Genomic DNA, 20,420 nt, shown 5'->3' with positions numbered 1-20,420 from the left:
ACAAACGAAAGACGAGACGGCACAAGGAGGACTCTTAATCAACTCCGCGGATCCACTTTCCTCGAGGATATCCCGTGGCAGGCTTATAATTAACCGATTCGTTTATCAACTCGCGCCCCTTCGTTTCCCCATCGTTTGTGAAACGCCGGTGACGCGCGTTTCCACGTTATTTTTCTTTCTCGTGACGCTTCGGTCTCTCTCCTGTTTTGCGTTCCACCGTCGTATCTCAAGTGTCGCTTTTTTTTGTGATCCACAGGTCCGGAACGGTTTGGGAAAACTGCCGAGCTGCCTACGAAGATATTGTCAAACATCTCGAAAGGTAGGAGAATTTTGAATCCGTACCTTAAAAAAAAAAAAAAAAAAAAAGGAAAAAAAGGAAAAGAAAAGTAAAGAAAGAAAGAAAGAGGATAAAAAATGTGGACAATGTATGGAAGACTCGATTACGTTTCGCGCCATAGGTAATTCGGCCGGTCATCCGTGTCTCGATATCCTGCGTCGGTTTCGCAACGAGTCGAGAAAAATGAGCCGCGAGACGCGGGAAACGTAGGCCGGTGCAACACGCGACCGTTTCGCGTCCGATAAATCAGCATTACCGTCGGCATCGAGTTTCCGGTCGCGCGACAGGTTGAGTCCAGGCGTGACGCTGTAATGCCCGCATGATTTGTACGGTGCGAGCGTCCGCACCCTCCTTCCCACCGTCCTCAAATCCATCCGCCGGTAGCCCGGTCCCGTCACCGATACGACACCAACGTCGACCACCGGCGACCACCCTCGGTATCCGCCACACCGCACCGCGCACATCGACCATCGCGCGCCATCAGCCACCGTCATCCGCCACCGAGGTTTCCCCGTGATCCTAACCACTTGTCACTTCACGGCACGCAGATCATCGTCGCGACGTGCCCGTCCATCATTCGGGGATTAAATCATTCGACTGGCTGTACGAAATACTTGCGCACCCCGCGTCGCCCAACAGCCTCGCTCCTTTTACACCACCGAGGGAGGTTTAGCCGCGTGAAAGCAGCTCTCTCCCGTTCCGCGGGTTACAAACTGAAACTTTCATCCCCTGCGTGTGGTGGTTGGCTGCCTTCGCGAGACACCCAGGTTCCTTTGTCTGTTTGCTGGTCTACTATGTCGTCAGCTGATCGAGACGGAGAGAAAGGAAGACAGGAGGAGGAAGGTGCGAACTCCAGGGTCGAACTGTTAATACGGGGGTGAAAATCGACACTTGACCGGCCGAAACGTAATTTCCAATTCAAAGGCAATGACCATTGGCTCGCTTCTCTCCGCGGCTCCCTTTGCACCCCTCGACCCCTCGCACGCGTCACCTCCGCGATCAAACCCCTCTCGCTTTTCCCTCTTTCGCTGTTTCTCTATCCAGCCAGCCGTCTCGTTCTATTTGCTTTAGCGGCTCCCGGTCCAGTCGACTTCGTCAACCGGACAAACGCGTATTGTGATTTCAGCCTTTGACTGCTAGCCGTTCGATGGATATCGTAGGGGGTGGCAAATGGTCGCGGACCCGTGCGGAACGATACAGAACGGTACGGAGGGAAGAGGAGGAGGAGGATGAGGTAGAAGAGGGTGGCGCAGAGGACGGGAAATAGGGGGTCGAATTGGCGGGTACGGAGACTGGAAGGGACGGACGAGCGAGCACCGTGAATATTCATGCCGAGAACCCTAGACGAATTCGGACTTGTTGCGACTGACACTGATGTAAACCTTTGTTTATCCTGCGTGCACCATACCCTCGGCCGTATCCCTTCCGAGCATGGCTGGCTACGCACTCCGATCGCCTCGTCTCGCCTCCACCCCCGATGCCAACCGAGTATTTAACTGAGAGTTAAATTCTGATTAATCGTCGGTACCGGGGTTATTAATTGTTTGTCCTTTTGATTTTACAAGCATACGGAGCTCACGCCTAGCGAAATCTGGTTCTCCCTGTCGGATTCCCTCTCGTGTTCTCTATCTCTCTTTCGCCTTTGTTTCCAAGTTACCGTAGTTTCTCTCTATCCGTCTTCTTTTCCACCGCACCCTGTTTCCATTTTAATCTCGATGATTTGTTGTCGCTAATCCGGCCGAGGCCCGTGACATCGGAAAACCGAATTCCGCCACTAAAGTTGGCCGGCTCGTTTGTCTTTCCGCCAGTTTGAGCAATTAAATCTCATAAGCCAGAAGTCGCAACCCTCGAAAAAGTCGGATAGCTCTCGCAGATCCGCTGGTTTTTCCAGTCTCCGTTACAGACGATGTTTCGTGCCTTCGAAACGTTAAAAACTTGGAGAGGGTGAGAACGGAACCAAATGGAATCGCGGAAACGAGCGAAACGACGGATCCATTCACCCCGCTGCAAACTCTGTCCGTAAACTAAGTAATATTAATGGTCCGGCCGATGGCAGAAGGCGCGGTATCAATGCGCTAATGTCGGCTTCCTGCCTTTAAAACTACCTCGTCATTCCGGGATAATTCTCGCGTATTGTCGTTCGCCATCCAGCTACGCCGGTTTTGCCCGCTTCCTTATCGTCGACCCGCCCGGCCAAACTTACCTCTGATATTCTCTGCCTTCTTCGGTCTTCCTCCTCTTTCGGCGAATTCGCCAACGACACCCTCGGAGATGTCATTAATTACGACGACGACAACGACGACAACGTCGACGAGCTTCTATCGTCGGGGACATCTGCTGGAAAATAATATTCATAAAGTTGAGCCCCGTCGTTACGAGCGTCGTTTTCGATCCATCTTCGCGCGTATTTCGCTCTTACTTGGAATCCTATTCGATTATTCCTACCTCTTCATGATCGAGAAAAAATGTAGCGAAGAACGATTCGAGAGGAAAACACGAATGTTCTACATACTGAGAGACGTTATTAATGACTAGACTGCGGATGTTTGTGCACTTGTGAGATCTTTAATTATGCAAGAATGTATAGAACGCACATAATACGCAAGAATGTACAAATATTCAAAGTATTTGGAGCATGAAACAAATTCCTTTAGTTGTATTCGTAGGAATCTGAATTTGCATAAGTATCCGCAGTCTAATAACGAATAAGGTAGCAAATTCTTTCCATTGTGTTAGGTTGTCCGAAAAGTGTCTTTCTTTTACAGACACGTCTTTTATAACAACGCATCTTTATACAAACATGAAACCCAATCTGTCGAACGTTGTGATCTTTATTTTGATATAACAAAATGGATCATACATAATTCGATAAAATAATATAAAACGGAAAATGTTGTGCATCCATTACTTCCTTATAAAACGAAAGAAACGTTTCGAACGACCTAATATGTCTAATCTCAGGATAAAGAGAGACTTTGCGCGAAAACACGTCGACATCTCCGCTTTAAGTCGAAGAGAATCGCGTTCCCTTTGCCATCCTTTCCATGATGCACCCCTCGTTCGCGAATTGCGACGACGCAAAGGGGGCAAGAGAGGATTAAAAAGAAGCGTGAAGAACTCTCGAGTGCCAGGCTTCCCTCCCGAACCGTGGCGCAGTGGACCGTTTCGCGAGAGCGGAGCGGCGCGACGAAACGGTTAATTCGATTCGACGATCGTTCGCCGCGATAGCGAGCTCGGAGCCGACAACTATCAAGCGGCGCGTTAATTGCGTTCAAACGAACTGTCAGCGCGTCGACACGCACGCGCGCGCATCTGAGCGGCGTCCCGCGTGCAAATACGCGCATTATGATTAATACCGTCACAAGCGGCTCTAGGCGTCGGCTTGTCAGCGGCTTGCAATCAGGGGATAGGCTAATTACGCTCTCTCTCTCTCGCCCTCTCTCTCTCTCTCTCTCTCTCTCTCTCTCGTCCAAACGTTCATCTTCCTTCGTTCCCTCTCGAGATGATCCTTTTTTGGTTACGTAGTTTCCGATTCGACCGAATGCTACGACGAAATTAATAATAACGGGTTTGCTGTCGATCGCTCCGAGTATTAGTTACGGCGTTTCTTTTGTCTTTCATCTCCACCGGTATCAACGCGATCGTTAAACCTATCTTCTCCGTGTTCGCGAATGTTTCCACGGATCGCCTCCGCAGGCAGTCCAATAATAGCACCCACGTGATTTACAGATCCAGTTTAGCGTGGGTGGGGATCCAACAAATCGAATCGGTTACTTGTTCGCGTGTTCGAGGAATGTCGGATCTCTTTCACGTTCGCGTGATAGTCCCGCGAGGTAAAAGAGGACGATCATCTACAGTCTAGGCGGATAATCGTATGTGGAACGCGACAGCCGGCTCGACAAGCGCGTCGATTCGTTCCTCGAATCGGCCGCTCGTGCCAAACATCCTGACCCGAAAATGGACCCTTCTAACGACCCTCTTACGAAACGATACGGCCACGATCTCGGCGGTCGGCTCTTGGCTCGGGTCCGGTGTCCGACCACCGAATAAATTGGTCCTTGCCTGTCGCGCGTCGATCCGGATGAATCATTCTCTCGGGTATATCTGTTCTCCTCTGTTTCCCGCGACGAAAGGAGACGCCAAGGTGGATCGAAAGAAGGACGACAACGGGCGAGGAGACCTCGTAAAGTCTCTCGACTCATAAAGCTCGCACGGGCGAGAACGCGACTCGTCGACTCGCGACAGGGTGCCGTCTGCAGATCGCAGAAGAGAGTCGTCACCTCGTGAACGAGCGTCTTTGAGACATTCATTTTATTAACTCGACAACGAATTACTTACGGCCGGCGGCGCGGGTCCACCGGGCGCAATTTCATCAAGCCGCGATAATTATCGTTTGAACGATAATTAACGCCGCGCCATTAACGACGTCGCGCTCTTTATGCTCGCCTCGAAATTTTCGCTGCCGTATTTTTAGGAGCGACGTCGCTCCCCGACCGTTTCCGGGTCATTTACTCCGCGAACCACCCCCTTTGCCAGGATTATTTCGATAGCCGTCGTCGAGTCGACGGAAGATAACGAGGAAGAAGGCGGTCGACCATATCGACTTGCAGGGGGCGTGAACTTCGTCGCGATGACTCCTAGAAGCGACGCGTTACATATTAGGCCGCCGTGCGGTAACGAGCGTAGCCGAGTAAACTTTGGCTGCGACGAAACGCGATGATTAATTAAAAACATAATTAGTCGCGACGACCGGGATCCACCCACAGCCCGCCAATGTACCGTGAAATTGTCAACCATCTTGTTTCCCTTTCCTGCCTTTCGCTTCGTTCGGTCGTCGTCGTCCGATCTTTTTCTGGCCCCGGCGATCTCGTTAAAGGCGGGCCCGTTCGCTCATTTTCTCAGGTCTTCGTACGGGAACGCGCGCGATCTTCGTGGAAGTATCGAACGTCGTGACTAACGAGCTGCTCGCGAGTCTCTTCGTCTAATTTGTCTCATCGATCGGAGACCGAGTCGCCTCGTTACGTCCGCTTCGACGTCCTTTTCTCGTATATTTTTTCGCGCATTATGACGAACACTACATAGCTCGTCGTACACAAAGAGCAGACCGAAAGCGTAGAGCGAAAGGCAGCGTTGATTCGGGGGAATACCGATTCTAATGATAAAATATCTTTCCTCCCACGTTCGTTCCCTTCTTTGTCCTTATTTCCGCGCGTTTCTCGTGTACCTTCGCGACGGCCAAGATATATTGTTATTAAATGGTCTCCCTTCGGCTGTGCGCGCACGCTAGTATATTACGTCGCGGGGCTTCTCCGTTGCCTCCACACACGCACGCACAACAGACAGCCCGCACGCAGTGCTTAGCCTTCCGCGTGTGGAACTGCTCTCTTATTTACGGTCGACTGGCATGCGAGTTTGCCACCAACTTCCGCTCAAAATTCGTCGCGAGACAGAGACAGAGACAAAGACAGACAGAGAAAGAGAGAGAGAGAAAGAGATCGGAAAATCGAAAACCTCGAGGCGAAAGGGCTAGTGGCCCTTGAAAGTTGGAAGTTGGGAAGAAGTAAGCGAACCACAGGGAAAGAGTTGCTCGATGGGTGGGGGAAGCGAGGAGAAGAGGCGGTGGGGAGGTTAATTGAAAAGCAGTGGAAGGGTGTCATTAAATAAACCGCGGACGAACGTTCCTGCGGTTCCGCGGCACTACCGTTCGCAGGCTCGGTTTCGCCGCCACTTTTGGTAATGAACTAATATTTGCAGTGTGCGTTCGGACGGCGGTTTCCACGCGTATACGCGGCTAGTGGCTTACCTTTTGCCTTGTCCAGACGCGCAGTAGCGCGCGGTGCGCGCGTCGAAGGGTGCGCTTGCCCTGGCAAGGTTAGCCTTGGACAAATACGCGACCCTCGCAGTGATGGCCATGTACCAGCGGGGTTTTAAAGGTTAGGGAACGATCGAAAATTCAATCATGTCGCGGCAAGGAAACTTCTACTCTGCGGACGATTATTCCTAACGGTCGTTGGACGCATCGACGAATCGGCTACCAAATTCGATAATACTCGGACGAGGAACGACGAGGAAAAGAGGCGCGGAAACGTCGATGACAAACGAGCCGAAAACGGTCACTCGAGGAGGGTAATCGTTTCCCAATCGAAATCCAATAGCAAACGACATACAGGCGGTGGCCCTCGTCCCTCGAGAAGGACCGAACGTCCATTGCTGTGTGCGTCCATTGATCATCGGTCTAAACTGTTTCTGACGCGAATTATGCGGAAGTAGGTGGAAAAAGTGTGGGCTGGCAAAAGCAATCGCGAGTCAGCCGCTCGGTCCGTGATCGTCGGTGGCGCGAACACTCGTGGAATTTTCAAGAATTTAAATAATATCCTTTTATATTATCGAGGATGCGCTGAAAGTAGCAGCGGGCAGGGTCGTAGGTTTTCGCGGCGGCTATCATAAATCCAGCGGTTGCGCTGCTAGCGGAGAGAGAGAAAATCTACAATTCTAAAGCTTTCCATAAAACACTCGACAAAACGCTTCGCCCGCGGTTTTCGAGTGGCTACCGGGCCCCTTCTCCATCACCTCCCTCTCCACTTTTCCCGCGTCTTCCCTGCCGCGTCGGCCGCCTGCCTCCGCGCCGCCGCGAATCTGTTGAAATATGTAAAACCGTGTAACCTCTTCAATTTACATAGGAACGCGTGGGCGCGCTGCTCCCCCGGATGAAAAGTGGCCGATCCTCCTCTTATTAATTGATCGCCCGAAATCCGCCGATCCACTTTCTACCCCTCCGTGAAAAACCCTTCCGTTCACCCTTCTTGCACCGACCAGTTTCGTGGTTTTCCGATTTTCTCCCGGCTAGACAAAGAGAAAGAGAAACACGACTGCTATTTGGTCGTACGGCCACGAGGAATTTCATGGGTGGACAAAAACAGCAGCAAGACTAAAAGGGGAACCGTGACGAACGATGCGGCGGCGGGGAAACGTTGTCTCACGTGATAGACGTCCATCATCGCGCACGACGAAAGCCTTAACGTCGCGGACGCGACACGTAAATACACGTGTGTATCGCCGTTGATACAACGATCATTTTTTTCTTCTGGCCGTCGACGATAATCGCAGTCGCTCGCTTCGTTTTCCTTCCACCTTCGCCTCTTTCCATACCGTCTACGGTTCTCTTTCTCTTTTTCTCCAGCCGGTTTCTATATAGGTTTCTCTGGTGGCGCGTTCTCTCGCCGCTATCCGTGATCCAGGGCGACGGCACGCCGCTGCCACTGGTATTTCGAAACTCGCTGAACAAACAAGCGCCGATAAAAGTACCGCGGTATATAGTACATCTGGAAGTAGGGACCATCAGTCACGGCGCATCTGCGAACCACTTTCCTTCCCTCCCCCCGCCGCCACCTCCACCGCCGCCGCCACTGACTCCTCCGCCCGCTCGTTTTCCCTCGCGCTCCGACGACCCCTCCGGGAGTGCAGCGGGTGTCCCGAACTTCTCCTATCCACCCACCGCGCCGCTAAAAACCATTTGTCATCGGCCGCGTAAATATGTTCTCGAGCGAAACGTGCGTTCGACTTTTTTCTCTCGCCCACGGTGTTACGCTCCGCTCACGGAAATTCGAGTCCACGCCAAACGATGATGGTCGATCGCGACGCGACCATCCATTTCCTGAACGCCTCCTACCTTTTTCCATCGAAAGGCGACCGGAATCGCTCGCGTTTCCATACGTTTCTTTGATCGTGCAAGGATTTATAGACTCGTGTCGACACAACTATCCGACTATTCCGATCTTTGCTTCATTGGCTGAAGTAGAATGTTCCAATGGCGTGTATATTTTCGCAAGCTTCCGCAACCAAATGAACCCGCGCGATAGTTTCCTGGCATTGTACCAGAATCTCTAGTATCGTTTAACGCGAAACCGAGTAAATAAGCAAGCACGTAGGAGATCGACGCCGGAATGGCAAGTAACGAGCTACGGCTACGCGGGCAAAGTTTATCTTTATTTCGGCGAGCTCCGCGTCTTCGCCAGGGGAGTAGCTTAAAAAGTTGGTCTAATAAAACCCCGGCCCATTTGTCAAGGGGTGTTGTAGTCGGTTCCCGGAGGCTGTTGCGAAATGTATGTAAAACACATCTCGGTCGGCTTGCGGAGTCGTAACACGAAGCGCGGGCGGCTCTGATGGGCCGACATCTAAAATAATAAAAGTTGCCTCCGTCATTTGTCAACGGTTCCTCTAAGGAGCGACTACTTCCAACGCCACCTCGTAATTTCGCGATGTCGCAGCTGCTACCCCCACCCTTGTATCCCTTGCTTTTTCCACCCCGGAGATGTTACGCGATTCCCGACCTTAATTTTCCTGACACCCGTCACACAGCCGCTTCTTTTCCCCGAGAGCGCGATTTATTCCAAACTCTACGCGGCCAATGTGTAAATTCCAATCTTCTTCCACTTGTTTCATGTTTGACCTTAATATATTCGACAACAGTATATATTTTGAGAAAACAATTCTCAGTGACTCTGAGTAATTTCTGCGGTCGTAATTTCTATTTCGAGAAGTCGATGGTCCCGATTGTGGAATATTCCAGGCTGCGTGACCGATCTCGCACGAGTTAAGATGCAACGATGTTGAGCGTAGGTTGAAAAATATTTCTTTTCAATTTGGTACATCGGTTGAACTTTGAGAGGATGCAAACAGTCGGCTGTGCTGCTAGACGGTTAGACAAGCCGCGTTCCGCTGGAAGTTTAATTAAAAGCGAGCGTGTGGGAGCGGCGCGGCTCGAAGGGAAATAAACCGATACTATACTGACCGGTTGAATGGTCGCGCTCGGAGGTGACGCGAAACGAGGCTTCCCGGTTCTTTATGCGAGCCCGCTTTAATCCTTGGACGAAGGAAGACGCGTCTTAAAGTGAAATAATAAATAAAATAATACGTCCGGGGCGTCGATGTCGGCTCGCGGTCTCGGCAATAATCTACGGCAACGAATGTGCCAGACGACTTTTATGAAACGTGGGCCCCTTCTCTTTCAGCCCTTTTACGCGGTTGAAAAATAAAATCCTAACCCTTTCCCGGCGTTCACCGAGCGAGAAATAGGGGGCGCGCGAGAGACGAAACGGAGGCGGCGGGATAAAACCTTAAATACGACCGCTGAACACCGGGGGCCTACAATAAAATTCTCGTAAACCATTCGCTCGAATAATACACCTGCTTTGACCATTACTTGACCGAGCCAGTTCTCCGCCTGTTTCGGTGCAACTCTCGCGTCACTTTTTCCCGCGATTTTCTCCTGTGATTTACAGTTCGTACAAATCGTATCTTTAACTCGTCCATGAATTTAGTTGGCAAGAGTGGATCGTTCGATCATCACCGTTCCTACCATCGAATTATCAGGATCGTAGGCAAACGAGTGATTTTCTGTGCCTTTCCAACGAGTTTGAAACGAGAAATTTCGTTTCCTCGATAGGAACGACGTTCGCGCACTGAAAGAATGATCGAGCACCCGGTGCTCGGGATAAGCGGTCCCGGTTGCTTCGTTCCTCCAGTTTATTTTCCGAGTAACCCTTCACATTGCGCTAATGTATTTCTTTGAAACCGCTATTCACCGCGTCGACGTTTCAATCCGGTCCATTCAACGTCCTCCAGCCGTTTCCCGGCTGAAACACTCACCCGATCGATCTAACCACCGCCGTCTATCGTGAATTTTCACACGACTTAATCCGCATGCTTTCACCCCCCTTCGGTGACTCGTACTTTTCTGCTCGCTGTTTCTTTTCCTCCCTCTCACGCTCCGTCTCCGCTTCCTGCCGTCGTCTTGCCACACGCTATCGATCGAAATTGTAACCGGGGAAAACTCGATCGACCAGGTGGTGTGTATGTACACACGATCGTTGTCGTCGAGAGGAAGAGGAAGGACGAGGAAAGGCTCGAGGAGACGCGTGTCGCGCGGCGACAAGGGGTTAGCGCATTCCAACTCGATTCGATGGCTAACATGTCGCCGACAAAGGGAAACAGGCGTTTTGAGGGGGTGGTGGGCCCCGTTTGAACCCCCAGGATCGCTAAATATTTCATTTCGTATCCCTCGAAACGTTTAATCTCGGGTCAGGTGCGCGCACGCTCGCGATCGCGTTGTACGCGCGTTTGTGCGCCGTCGATGACAACCATCCGGCGGATGCACGAGCTTTCTCTCTCTCTCTCTCTCTTTCTCTTCTCTCTACTATCTTCTCTAGCGATGCTTCGAGCGATCGAATCGATCCTCATCCCCTTCGTGCAGCGTTCGAATCTCTTGTTTGATCTCTTGGAACTTTTGTTCTTTCTGTTTTTCCGGAAAGGTTCGCTCGCGGGAAAATGTAAGCGCCGGCAGCCAGCCGGAAAATCATTCCGTAACCGAGAGATGTTCGATAAATCGCAGGCGTAAAACCGTGCCATCGGTTATATCGTTTAGGTATAGCTTTGTGCCTCAGCTCGAGGATCGGAAACTTTCATTATCGGACTGTTCGCCAGCTTTCACCCTCCCCGTTACCCATCTTCGTTTACATTTATGATTTAATATGATCGTCCATTGTTGCGTCCCCTTTGATTCTGCCCGCTCGTTTCCCCTCGCCCTCGACAAATATCTCTTTCTCTCGGTTCCCGTTACGTGTGTAATTCGAACGCCGACCTCTTTATTCGCTTTTCTCTTTTGTCATTTCCTTCGTCCTATTGGGATCCACAACAAGCACCCTATCTCGGGAAACCGAGAGCGTGGATGGCGGCAAAGAACCGAACGACACGCGGGGGAGAAAAGAATCCCAATTTTCTGGAATCGCGGCTTCGGCGACGCTTCCGAGAGCCGAGCTTCTCCTACACGCGGGGGAACAAACTTGCACGTTCACCTGGAATATCGGCGACACGGAAACGCAAACGCGAGACGAAACGATAGATAGGTAGAAAGATAGAGAGAGAGAGGGGGGAAGAGGGAGAGGGAGAGAGAGGACAAAGGACGACGCGCGCGGAATATTAAATTCGCGCAGAATTCGAGCAACTTTTCAACGAAGCATTATGGGTCGGCTATCTGGATGATATAGCACCGAACTTGGAAAGACTCGACCGAGTGAAACCCCGACTCTTCTGCCGTTCCACCTTCCCCATGCTCGTTTTCGTCGTTTCTCCGCTCGCACGCGCGTCTTTCCTCCCTTCTTCTCCATCCGTTTTTCTCTTCCTCCGCCCGTTGTCTCTTGTTCCATCTTTTTTCCCCTTTCCCAGTGGTCGCTTTCCCTCTCTAGGCGTAGCTTCCAGGGTAGCAATCTTTTATTATTAGCGCAGGCTTTACCAGACAATGAAACGAAAGGAACGGAATATGATATTGTAGTACAGAGGCTCGGCGGAAAGGGAAGCTATTGTCGGTCTCTTTGAATTTTAAAGTCAACGATCGATACGGCTCGGGGGATGCGCCTTTAGCCATATAAACCGCTCCGTTCGCCCCCTCAACCCTAGCCCAGCCCTCTTTTCTCCGCGGTACATTCGCCCCTCGTGGCCCCTTCCATCCTGTTCTCGCGACTCTCGCTTCCCCCCCCCCCCAACAGGTCCTGTATCACGTTTGTTTCGAATCGCGAAGTCAACTCCGGTTTCGATTCAAAACGAATCATCGTTGGGAGACACGTGGATTGATACGTGTAGCCTCTGACTTCTCGCCTCTGGTTCCCGCGAGCGAAGGATCAGCAGCCCCGAGCGGAATCGGAATCGGAGGGCCATCAGCGAAATTGTCGCCGGTAATGATAAATTGCGCCCCCGGCCCCGACGAAACAGCCCGTCCGCACGAGTGCCGACCGACCGTGCGGGAATCAAATTGCAATTTGTTATTTGTAATTCCGAGTGTCGTTTAATATACTCTCCCGCGTTCCTGGCCACCCTTTCAGACACACTGGGACGAAGGGGTTAGAAATTAAGCGGAGCTTGATGAGAAAGCGCAAAGGTGAATACGCGTCTCGCCACCTTTCGCCGCGACGCATTTCTCGTCGTCACGAATCTGCCGCGTAATTAAGCGCGACTACCTTTATTTTTACGCCAACGCGTAATTATTTTCCGTAGCGTCTCGAGCAGCTATTTGCTTCGATTCCGGTTCGATTCGTTCCGGTATCGTGCTTCACTTTTCTCATTACAGTCTCGACAGGCGATTTAGACGTAAGTAGTATTTACGTTGGCCGATTTATTACAGTGATCGATCTCATGTACATCTCGAACCGACCGATCGTAACCACGAAGATTTATCTAATCGTGATGGAAAGAACGAAGCAGTAAGCAGAGATAGGAGGCATAGAGGGATGCGGTGGCTGAGTAGGCAAATATTCGATTTTGTCTATTCAATTTTCCAGAAAAATAGTGCGTCGTTTCCCTCGCGTGTTCTTCTTCAGCCTCATACCCCGATCCAGGCATTATCGACGCGAGGTAGCGACAGAAGGAGGCGATGGCTGGCTGAACGAAGGAAAGGAATAAGTTCGATCAGTCAGAGGGTGGCAGTTACCGTTTCGGTTATGGTTTTCGGAAGCGTCGTCGAATCCAATTCTTGCGCAAACCAGATAAGCGGCCTTTTACGCGTGTATTTTCGCACACGCGTCGCGCGGCCAGAAATAGGGGTGCGCGTTTCGTTCTATCGCGGACAAGCAGATTTCCACGCGACAGATATCGGTCTCTTTTTGTCGATAAACGATCGCCCCGCGTGCCCCGTTATTTTCTTCTTCTTCCATCGTTTTTCATCCTTTTCTCCCGAAGTAACTTCCATTCGCCAGAATATTCTGGCATATCTGTGCTCTTTGGCTTAAGGCTTCGAAGCGATCCTACGTATCCTTCCGCGTGTACACCCCCGATCGTTCTTTATTTTTCTCGTTCGGCATATTTTTCTTCGATCTACTTCGCAGGCTGGCTCAGGGCGGCAAAGGGGACGATGGGTCGAGGGTGTACGAAAGGGGATTCGCCAGTTTATTTGCGTATTGCCTGGCGGCTGAGCATCGAGCCGTTCACGGAGCGGAGAACTCGAACTCTACGCTTATCGCCACTGAACCTTGCGTTAAATCTCCATCCCTCGAATCTTTTCTTTTCTGCGGAGATCGACCAGAGTTTCTTCGTTCGAGTGAAACGTTCGTTAGATATCATACACTGTTAGACATCAAACGAGAGATGGTAGAGAGTAACTCTAACACTTAAAATTTGCCACATTACATTCGGAAACACCGTCGAAGTTGTTATAGTTTCGCTTTAGAGAATAAAAGGAGAAAGAAAACGAGAGTATATAAAATAGACGAGGGGATGGATTTGGGATAAAAACAGGCGAACGATTCGGTGCCGCGACCCCCCGTGGAAATCGGTCCATTCGAAACCGCGATAAGCCATGTCGCGTTCTTTCTCCACTTCCTCCTTTCTCGTTGTAGGGGTGGAGATTCGTGGGCTGAGCTCCCAAAGCGACCATCGATGGCCCTTAATCGAGCGATCCGCCGCCAAAGTGATTTTTATTTTCCACGAATCTTGATTTATACGGGAAGGCTTTTCGCCTCGACCCTGTGTGACACGTCGGAAGAGAGGGCTGGGTGAAAAGGGAGAGAAAGAGAGATCGAAGACTGCAGTTTCACGCGCATACGCCGCCGTGCGGTTGCCTTCACGAGGGGTTACCCTACGCGTTATCTCTCCGTTACGCGTTGGCAGGCATATGGCTGGTCGGCTGCAGGGGGCGCAGAGGCGGCAAGCGACCGGGGGACCGGCTCATAATTTTCAGATTTATGTACAAATGTTTCTGGCGAAGCGGCCGAGCGGTCGCTTCTTTCCTCCTCTCTCTCTCTGGTGGGGAAGATATCTATCGTAAAGTTTCGCGGAATTGAAAAATGCTTTCGAGGCTTTCTCGCCTCCGAGTACACAGCCGAAGGGGCGAACGTCAGCCGACGACGGGGATGACGTATCGTCCACGAACGCGATCCACACAGCCGCCTATCTTTCCGGAATAAATGATTCCTCTCGCTAACACGCGTCTGTTTCTCCACGCTCCCCCAAATGCGTCGGATTTATCTCGGGATTTCGTGACATTGACCTCGTTTGTAACTTTCGGAAAACAGTCCTCTGGTACAATTAAATTCCGTAGCATATTTTACTGTACTTCGATCGAAATTGAAACGTAGATTAAGAAACACCGAGAGAATTGTGTTTTAGTAGAGCGAGCGAGGATTAAGGGTTAAACAAGCATCGAAAGCGAACCACTCGCGCTATTTCTATTCGAGTCCCTTCTAAAATCGTGGCCACATGTTACGCCACACGCTATGCGTCTAACCTTGAGCTAACGAGCGAAGGGGCCGAGACGGGTGGTGGTAGAAAAAGAGTCGCAAGAAGGAGATCATTCCCATTCGCAGTCAGCCATCCGACCAGCCCGACCAGTCGGTCCAAGTGGCGTGGAACGAGAATAAAAAGCGCTTAGAGCCGTATAAACAAACAATTATTCGTCGCAGCCAGTCGTTCGCACCTCGTTCCCCGACTCACGAGTCTGTCGGACAAACTCCAACAAGCATCGAGCGTGAAGTCATCGAGATTGTGAGTTTCTCCGGGCGACTGACAGCTTCTCTGTCCATCATGCAGTTTACTTTCTTCTCGCTTTTCGATTTTCACACTAAACCACGTGGTTCCTTTTTCGTGACGTGGTAGTGAATCGCTCGTCGGACTCGCGTTCGCGAGGCGCTCTAAGGATCGAGTCGGGGCAGTCGTTCGTCTAAACGGTCGGTTATCTTGTTGGTCGATCGGCATTGTCTTCCCTCGGCAGCTCCGGAAGCCATTCGGAAGCGAAATAGAGTAGGAAAGAGAGAGAGAGAGAGAGAGAAAGAGAAAGAGAGACGGGGTTTCGAAGCGAGTGATCGCTGCGCGGTGCGGACCAGGGCACGATCGAGCAGAAGCGAGAGGCTGAGGAAACAATTTAGCTCGATCAACGTTTCTAGCCGGAATCTCAGGCGTCGTCGTCTAATTAAACCGCTGTCCTGCGCGGATATAAAGTCGGAGGTTATCACCGGCGCGCGGTATCTGATCCCCGGCCCCGGCTTAATCCGACTGTATTTCCAGCCGGAGCGTTTTAAGCGGCCGTCCAATACACACGCAGCCATGGACTCGCGTGTACGTATTTACGCGGGCACGGGTGAGTATATGAAACGAATAGAAACTCGGGTAGTCTCATTTCCTGTCTGCGGGGGTCCCGCAGGGGATACATAATTAGCTGGTTCGCCCGTTCGTCGGAACGCCGACAAGACGGGGAAATGTAAGAAGACCTTTCGTCGAAGAGCGCTCGCCTTTTCCTCCTGCCCGAACACGCCGTTGCTCGTGTCGCTTATCGATTGCTCTCGGAAATTATCGTAAAACGGAAGCAAAAACCAGAGAGGGCGGCAAAGGCGAAGGAAGGGATGGTTGGCAACCGTCGAGAGTATCACGCATTGTTTACCGAATTTTCACCGGACGTCCCTCGAAATTGAAATTATTTTTCAAGGAGAGCGCGCGTAAATCCAGGCGTCGACACGGTTCGGTTCGTTTTCTTCCCTCCCGTAATTCCCCGAGCTGACAGCACCTCTCTCTTTCTCTCTCTCTCTCTCTCTCTCTCTCTCCCTTTGCTTCGTCGGTTAGGCCAGTTTGGCTTAGGATGAACTCGACCGCGAGAGTATTAAAGCCAGCTACAAGAAGACGTACAACGAGAAATTAATCTCAATCGTCGCTGGGCCTCGGCCCCGTCATTTATCACGACTCGTTACCGGGAACGAGCGGCCGGAATCCACGGATTGATATGAAGTTAGCAACGGTAGTCTGCGCCCGATTGTGTCGTGACTGCCGCTGAGATCTATTAGTCAAGCGGGGCCGAGTGGCGAAACGGAAAATGGAAGAAGAAACCTGCTGACTGGAAGCGGAGCAGCGTGCGCCCCCCTGAGCATCCAACTCGAACAGACACGGAGAGAAAGCAAGAGAAACGCGTAGAGAGGAGGAAGAGCGAAATAGAAAGAGAAGGGAGGAGAAGGGGAATTGGAAACGGAGATAAAAGGGGCTGGAGCGTAAGGTCGATTTAGTGGGGGCGCCATGGGTGGGCTTTGTCGCGGCGAGGATTCGCGCACAGTATCGTTGCTATAAGTATGTACCCGGAAAGATCTTGCCCCGATGACAATGAACTCGCGTAAACGTCGCAATTAACGCGCTACCGACTGGCAAAGCTCCCTTTTTGCCGACGCAACGTGTCCCGCCCGACTTCATCCACCTTCGAAGGGCGCAGATCAAATCTGCATAAGTATGAGACTTGCCGTTTAACGAGTTTCCAAGGAGCGGATCCAGGCTCGTTTTTAATCGTAGCTGTGTCGAACACGTTAATTCGCTCGAGTCGACGAATACAGATAGAGATGAGCGGAAAGAAAGACTTTCATGTTTCGAAGGTTTATCTTTAGCACGATACAATCTTTCACTTCAATTCGAAACAAACGAGAATTTCAATTCGAGGAAACGTTAACGAGCGTCGCAAGGGCGCGATTTTGTGACTCGCCGCGAGCCGGACGTCTTATTCGCCGCCAGCGATTTGATCGATGAGCAGAAGAAAAGCCGGAATCCTAGGAATTCGATGATTGAATCAGTCTGAAGGCCCCCCGAATCCGAGTGGTCGCGCGCGGTTTGATAAATGCTGTCCGTCTGCCGATACGTCGGATAATATTTGCGAGCAGATCCGGTAGAAATCGAAAGGCAGGGGCGACTGGATCGAGTGTAATTCGATTCCTTCCCGGCCCTTTATACCGTTCGTCCGGAGAAGCAACGTTCTGACACTCGTCCCACAACTCGACCGATGCCTTCTCTCCATCTCCGAGCCAATCTCTGCCTTCGTCCCTCGTCACCGACCTCTATCTTGAATTATGTTTCTCATATTTTCTCCTTCCACTATCTCCGGGACTTGTAGCCACGTGAAAATACAAGAAGAAACACGTTCCTGGAACGACTCTCTCTTCCTTCGCAAAAGGAAGCGCCACTGATTGTGAGGCAAAATTCGCGATATCTTTTCGGTAACACGATCGGCCAGCGACCTGGTTCCTTGGTAATTACCGAGCTAACACGGAGGAAAGGACGTAGAGAACCGAGATGAAATAAGGAATATCCTCGAAGGACGAAGGCTCGCCTTCGCGACACTCGTTACGAGAACGAACCCCTTTCGCCTCGGATGTCACGCTAGCGAGGGTGGCGTTTTCGAGATCGCGTACTTTGGATCTCGTTACCAAAATCCCCTCTTCTTCCTTGTTTATTATTTCGACTCGTGGAATTTTCAGAGACAAGTTTCGTGACAAACGACGAACGTTGAAGTAGAGGAGCCCGAGCCAACCGGCAGCGTAGTTCATCCCCTTTCGGGCTGCGACCGACGAGGCTGTAACACAATCGCGCCTCGGATTCCAGAGACGTAATTAAAATTACGACGGCATGGGTCAATCGTCGCGCGTTCCACTCGCAACGACGAAAAGCGAGCCGGTGACGGAAAGGAACGGGAGGACGGGCGAATATCGACATTCGCGTGCATCGTTTATCGAAAAAGCCGCGGCGGCAGGGTTGCCAGCATACTTTCGCCAATTAGCCCGGCTCTTTGTCCTCTTAAAATTACAACTGTTCCCTGTCATTATCGGAACGCGCGTCACGCGTACACGATGCTTTTGATTTTTCGCCAAAGTAACAAAACGCGGGCAAACAGCCCGACCGCGCGTTCAACGATTCCCGCCGAGCGAGCCGAAAAAGCGTTGATTAAAAACGCCACCGGAATGCATGGAACACCGTTTTCAATCGCAGCAATGTGTACGAGGACCGGTGTCGCGAAAATGGTACGTCGAAATCGCGAACCAGCTCGATTCCAACATAACGATCCCGAATCGCAGGTCGCTTTCTTCGCGTTCGAAATACGCCTCTTAATGAACTCCCGCTGGGCAGGCAGCCCGTTCCTCGGCATTGGGGCAGGAATCCCCGCGGAGTTCGTCATTACCGAATCAAAATTAAAGGCAAAGATCTGGAGAAGGGTATCGTTCGTTCAGCTTATTAGTCGCATACGTACTGTACCACGCTAATGGATACGACGGGGATTGATACGGTTCAATCATCGGTAGAGGATATGGATGCGTCTAAAATAGCTGCTTCCGAAGCGAGGGGAGAGCTCGTATCGCCTTTGTAGCTCGTCTTCTCTATTATAGACCGAAGAGGTTTCGATCGATTTATCCGTTCCGTGTTTCAATAAGATTTACAATCTTCTGCCACAAAGTCTTATCGTCTGTGAATCTCGTGGAATCTCGTTAAAATTCACACTCGTACTCGATATAATTGAGACGGTAGCAACGCCAACAAAAACATCTCGGAACATCTCGCGAGGTACAAAGATGCGGCGCAACTCTTCGCTTTCTGCGAAGTTCGTGAAACACGAAATTCAATAGGGTTGAAGCTATTGGTCCCGAGGAAAGGAAGGCAGCGTTCGCTAATTATTCACGACTAAAAGCAGGGATTGGCCGCGTTTCGAAAGCCGTAGGCACGCCTAATGAAATCCATGATCTATTAAGGTGGCTGTGAGAGCGTCTAGGTGTCTACTCATGCGAAGCTAGATAAACGCGCGGCTAAACGCACATTTGCGCGCGTAAACGCGCATACAAACGCTTCATGGCCGGAACCGTGAAGACGTCGAGGCGACTGACGATGTACCTGCAATATTCGACTAATTAGAAATTTAATAACCCCGCTGCTCGGCTGTTGCAGCTTACGACGACGTCCCGGCAAATCAACTTCACCCTCTCTCCCACTCTCTCTCTCTCTCTCCCCCTCCCTCCCTTAATTTCAACGTTTTTTCTTTTCTTCGCCAACTCGTTCCTTTCCCTCGACCCTTTTCTCTCGACCGTAGTCGCTCGAACAAGGCTCCGCTATTCTTGTTCCCATCCGAATTTGCTGGACCGACGAGTAAACGGGGGCCAGGTCCAAACGGAGGCGGACCGAGATATCCATCGGTCGTCTTAATCGACTCGTATTACCAATTAAAATTTAATTATCCCCGAAATTAAGTCGTTACGATATCGAAGGTGCGCGAGCGCGATCCGTCTATAATTCTGACGTTGCTGTCGGCGATGATAGCGAAGGGATGATGGCTGGTTTTTGCGTGTTTGGTAACTCGTATCTCGTTGGCAAATCAACTTCTCCGCAAAATTTCGAAGTCTCGTAAAATTGGTCGTCGAACGAACCGCGGCGAGCACGTCGCCGAGCGACGAGATACCGCCGCGTATTGCGTAGTCGTCTTCTCGAAAGCATCTCCCGTGGAAAGGGAAACGATGGCTCGTCGACAGAAGAAGAAGAAAAGAGAGAGGGGAAAAAAGAAGAATATGGAGGGAGAACGAGGGTAGAAGGTGGGGATCCTCTCCTCCATTCCGCTTAACGCGGCCGTAACTTATCGCTCGTAGACGCACGGTATTTCTCTCCGGCTCTTTGAAAGCATTTTCTCATTAAAAAATTAAGGTTCGAGGGGTCGAGGAGGGAGGCGGCGGTCGGGGAACCGAGCGGGAGGATGTAGGGGGTGGATGGAGGTCTCGCGGGTTCGCGCGCGGAGCGGCAGCCGCCAGTGAAGAGGGCGGTTTGCGGCGGGGGACGGTCGGTGGTGGGTCGGTAAGTGCTCTGCGGCTCCCAGATGCGCCCAATATTATGTTTAATGATATTAACTTCTTACTTAATGGTCCGCGGTTCGATTCGAGGTGCGAAGAGACGCCCTCGGACCGCGCGGCCTACCCCGTCCCATAAAAAGAACTATACCCGGGAGAATAATTTGCAAGACGAGGAAAGGAACGTCGGGATTCGGAGGAGGGGTAACGAAGAGGTGCGGCAGGAGGGTCTAATCGTCCGGAAAACACCAATTTTCGACTACTTCGCGTAGCTCTTGGAAAATAAATTCGTAAATACACCCTCGACCTACACCCTTGGAAATAATTTCTTTCGACGACCCGTTATCCCCCTCTCTTCTGTCGTCGCTGTCTCCGAGGACTCGCCTTCGTCTCGAGGTACCGGGACGAAAGAAAATTTCGTTTGAAAATGTGCGCGCGGAGTATTAAAGAGCGTATGGCCGGTTAATGTCAGT

The 20,420-nt window shown here is 51.2% G+C and overlaps 2 protein-coding genes across 7 annotated transcripts in view; one reads left to right on the top strand and one right to left on the bottom strand.

The window, feature by feature from the left end:
• LOC132910065 (5'-AMP-activated protein kinase subunit beta-1) overlaps positions 1-20,420 on the bottom strand; it is a 259,654-nt gene that overhangs the window by 78,247 nt on the left and 160,987 nt on the right. The gene's annotated exons all lie outside the window — the stretch shown is intronic.
• Positions 1-20,420, top strand: part of LOC132910044 (dachshund homolog 2) — a 143,884-nt gene that overhangs the window by 69,117 nt on the left and 54,347 nt on the right. For 5 of the 6 annotated variants that reach the window (XM_060965467.1, XM_060965466.1, XM_060965465.1 and 2 more), the window contains exon 4: positions 257-319. The exons of the other annotated variant lie outside the window; for it this stretch is intronic. In XM_060965467.1, the coding sequence (XP_060821450.1) occupies positions 257-319 (63 nt within the window). The remainder of the gene's footprint in view (positions 1-256; positions 320-20,420) is intronic. 6 annotated transcript variants of the gene reach the window in all.

The sequence above is a fragment of the Bombus pascuorum genome, chromosome 8, assembly GCF_905332965.1.
Source record: "Bombus pascuorum chromosome 8, iyBomPasc1.1, whole genome shotgun sequence".
In the NCBI taxonomy this organism is placed as follows: Eukaryota; Metazoa; Arthropoda; class Insecta; order Hymenoptera; family Apidae; genus Bombus; species Bombus pascuorum.
The sequence above is the reverse complement of the archived record's forward strand: the minus strand, read 5'-3'. Positions and strand labels throughout refer to the sequence as shown.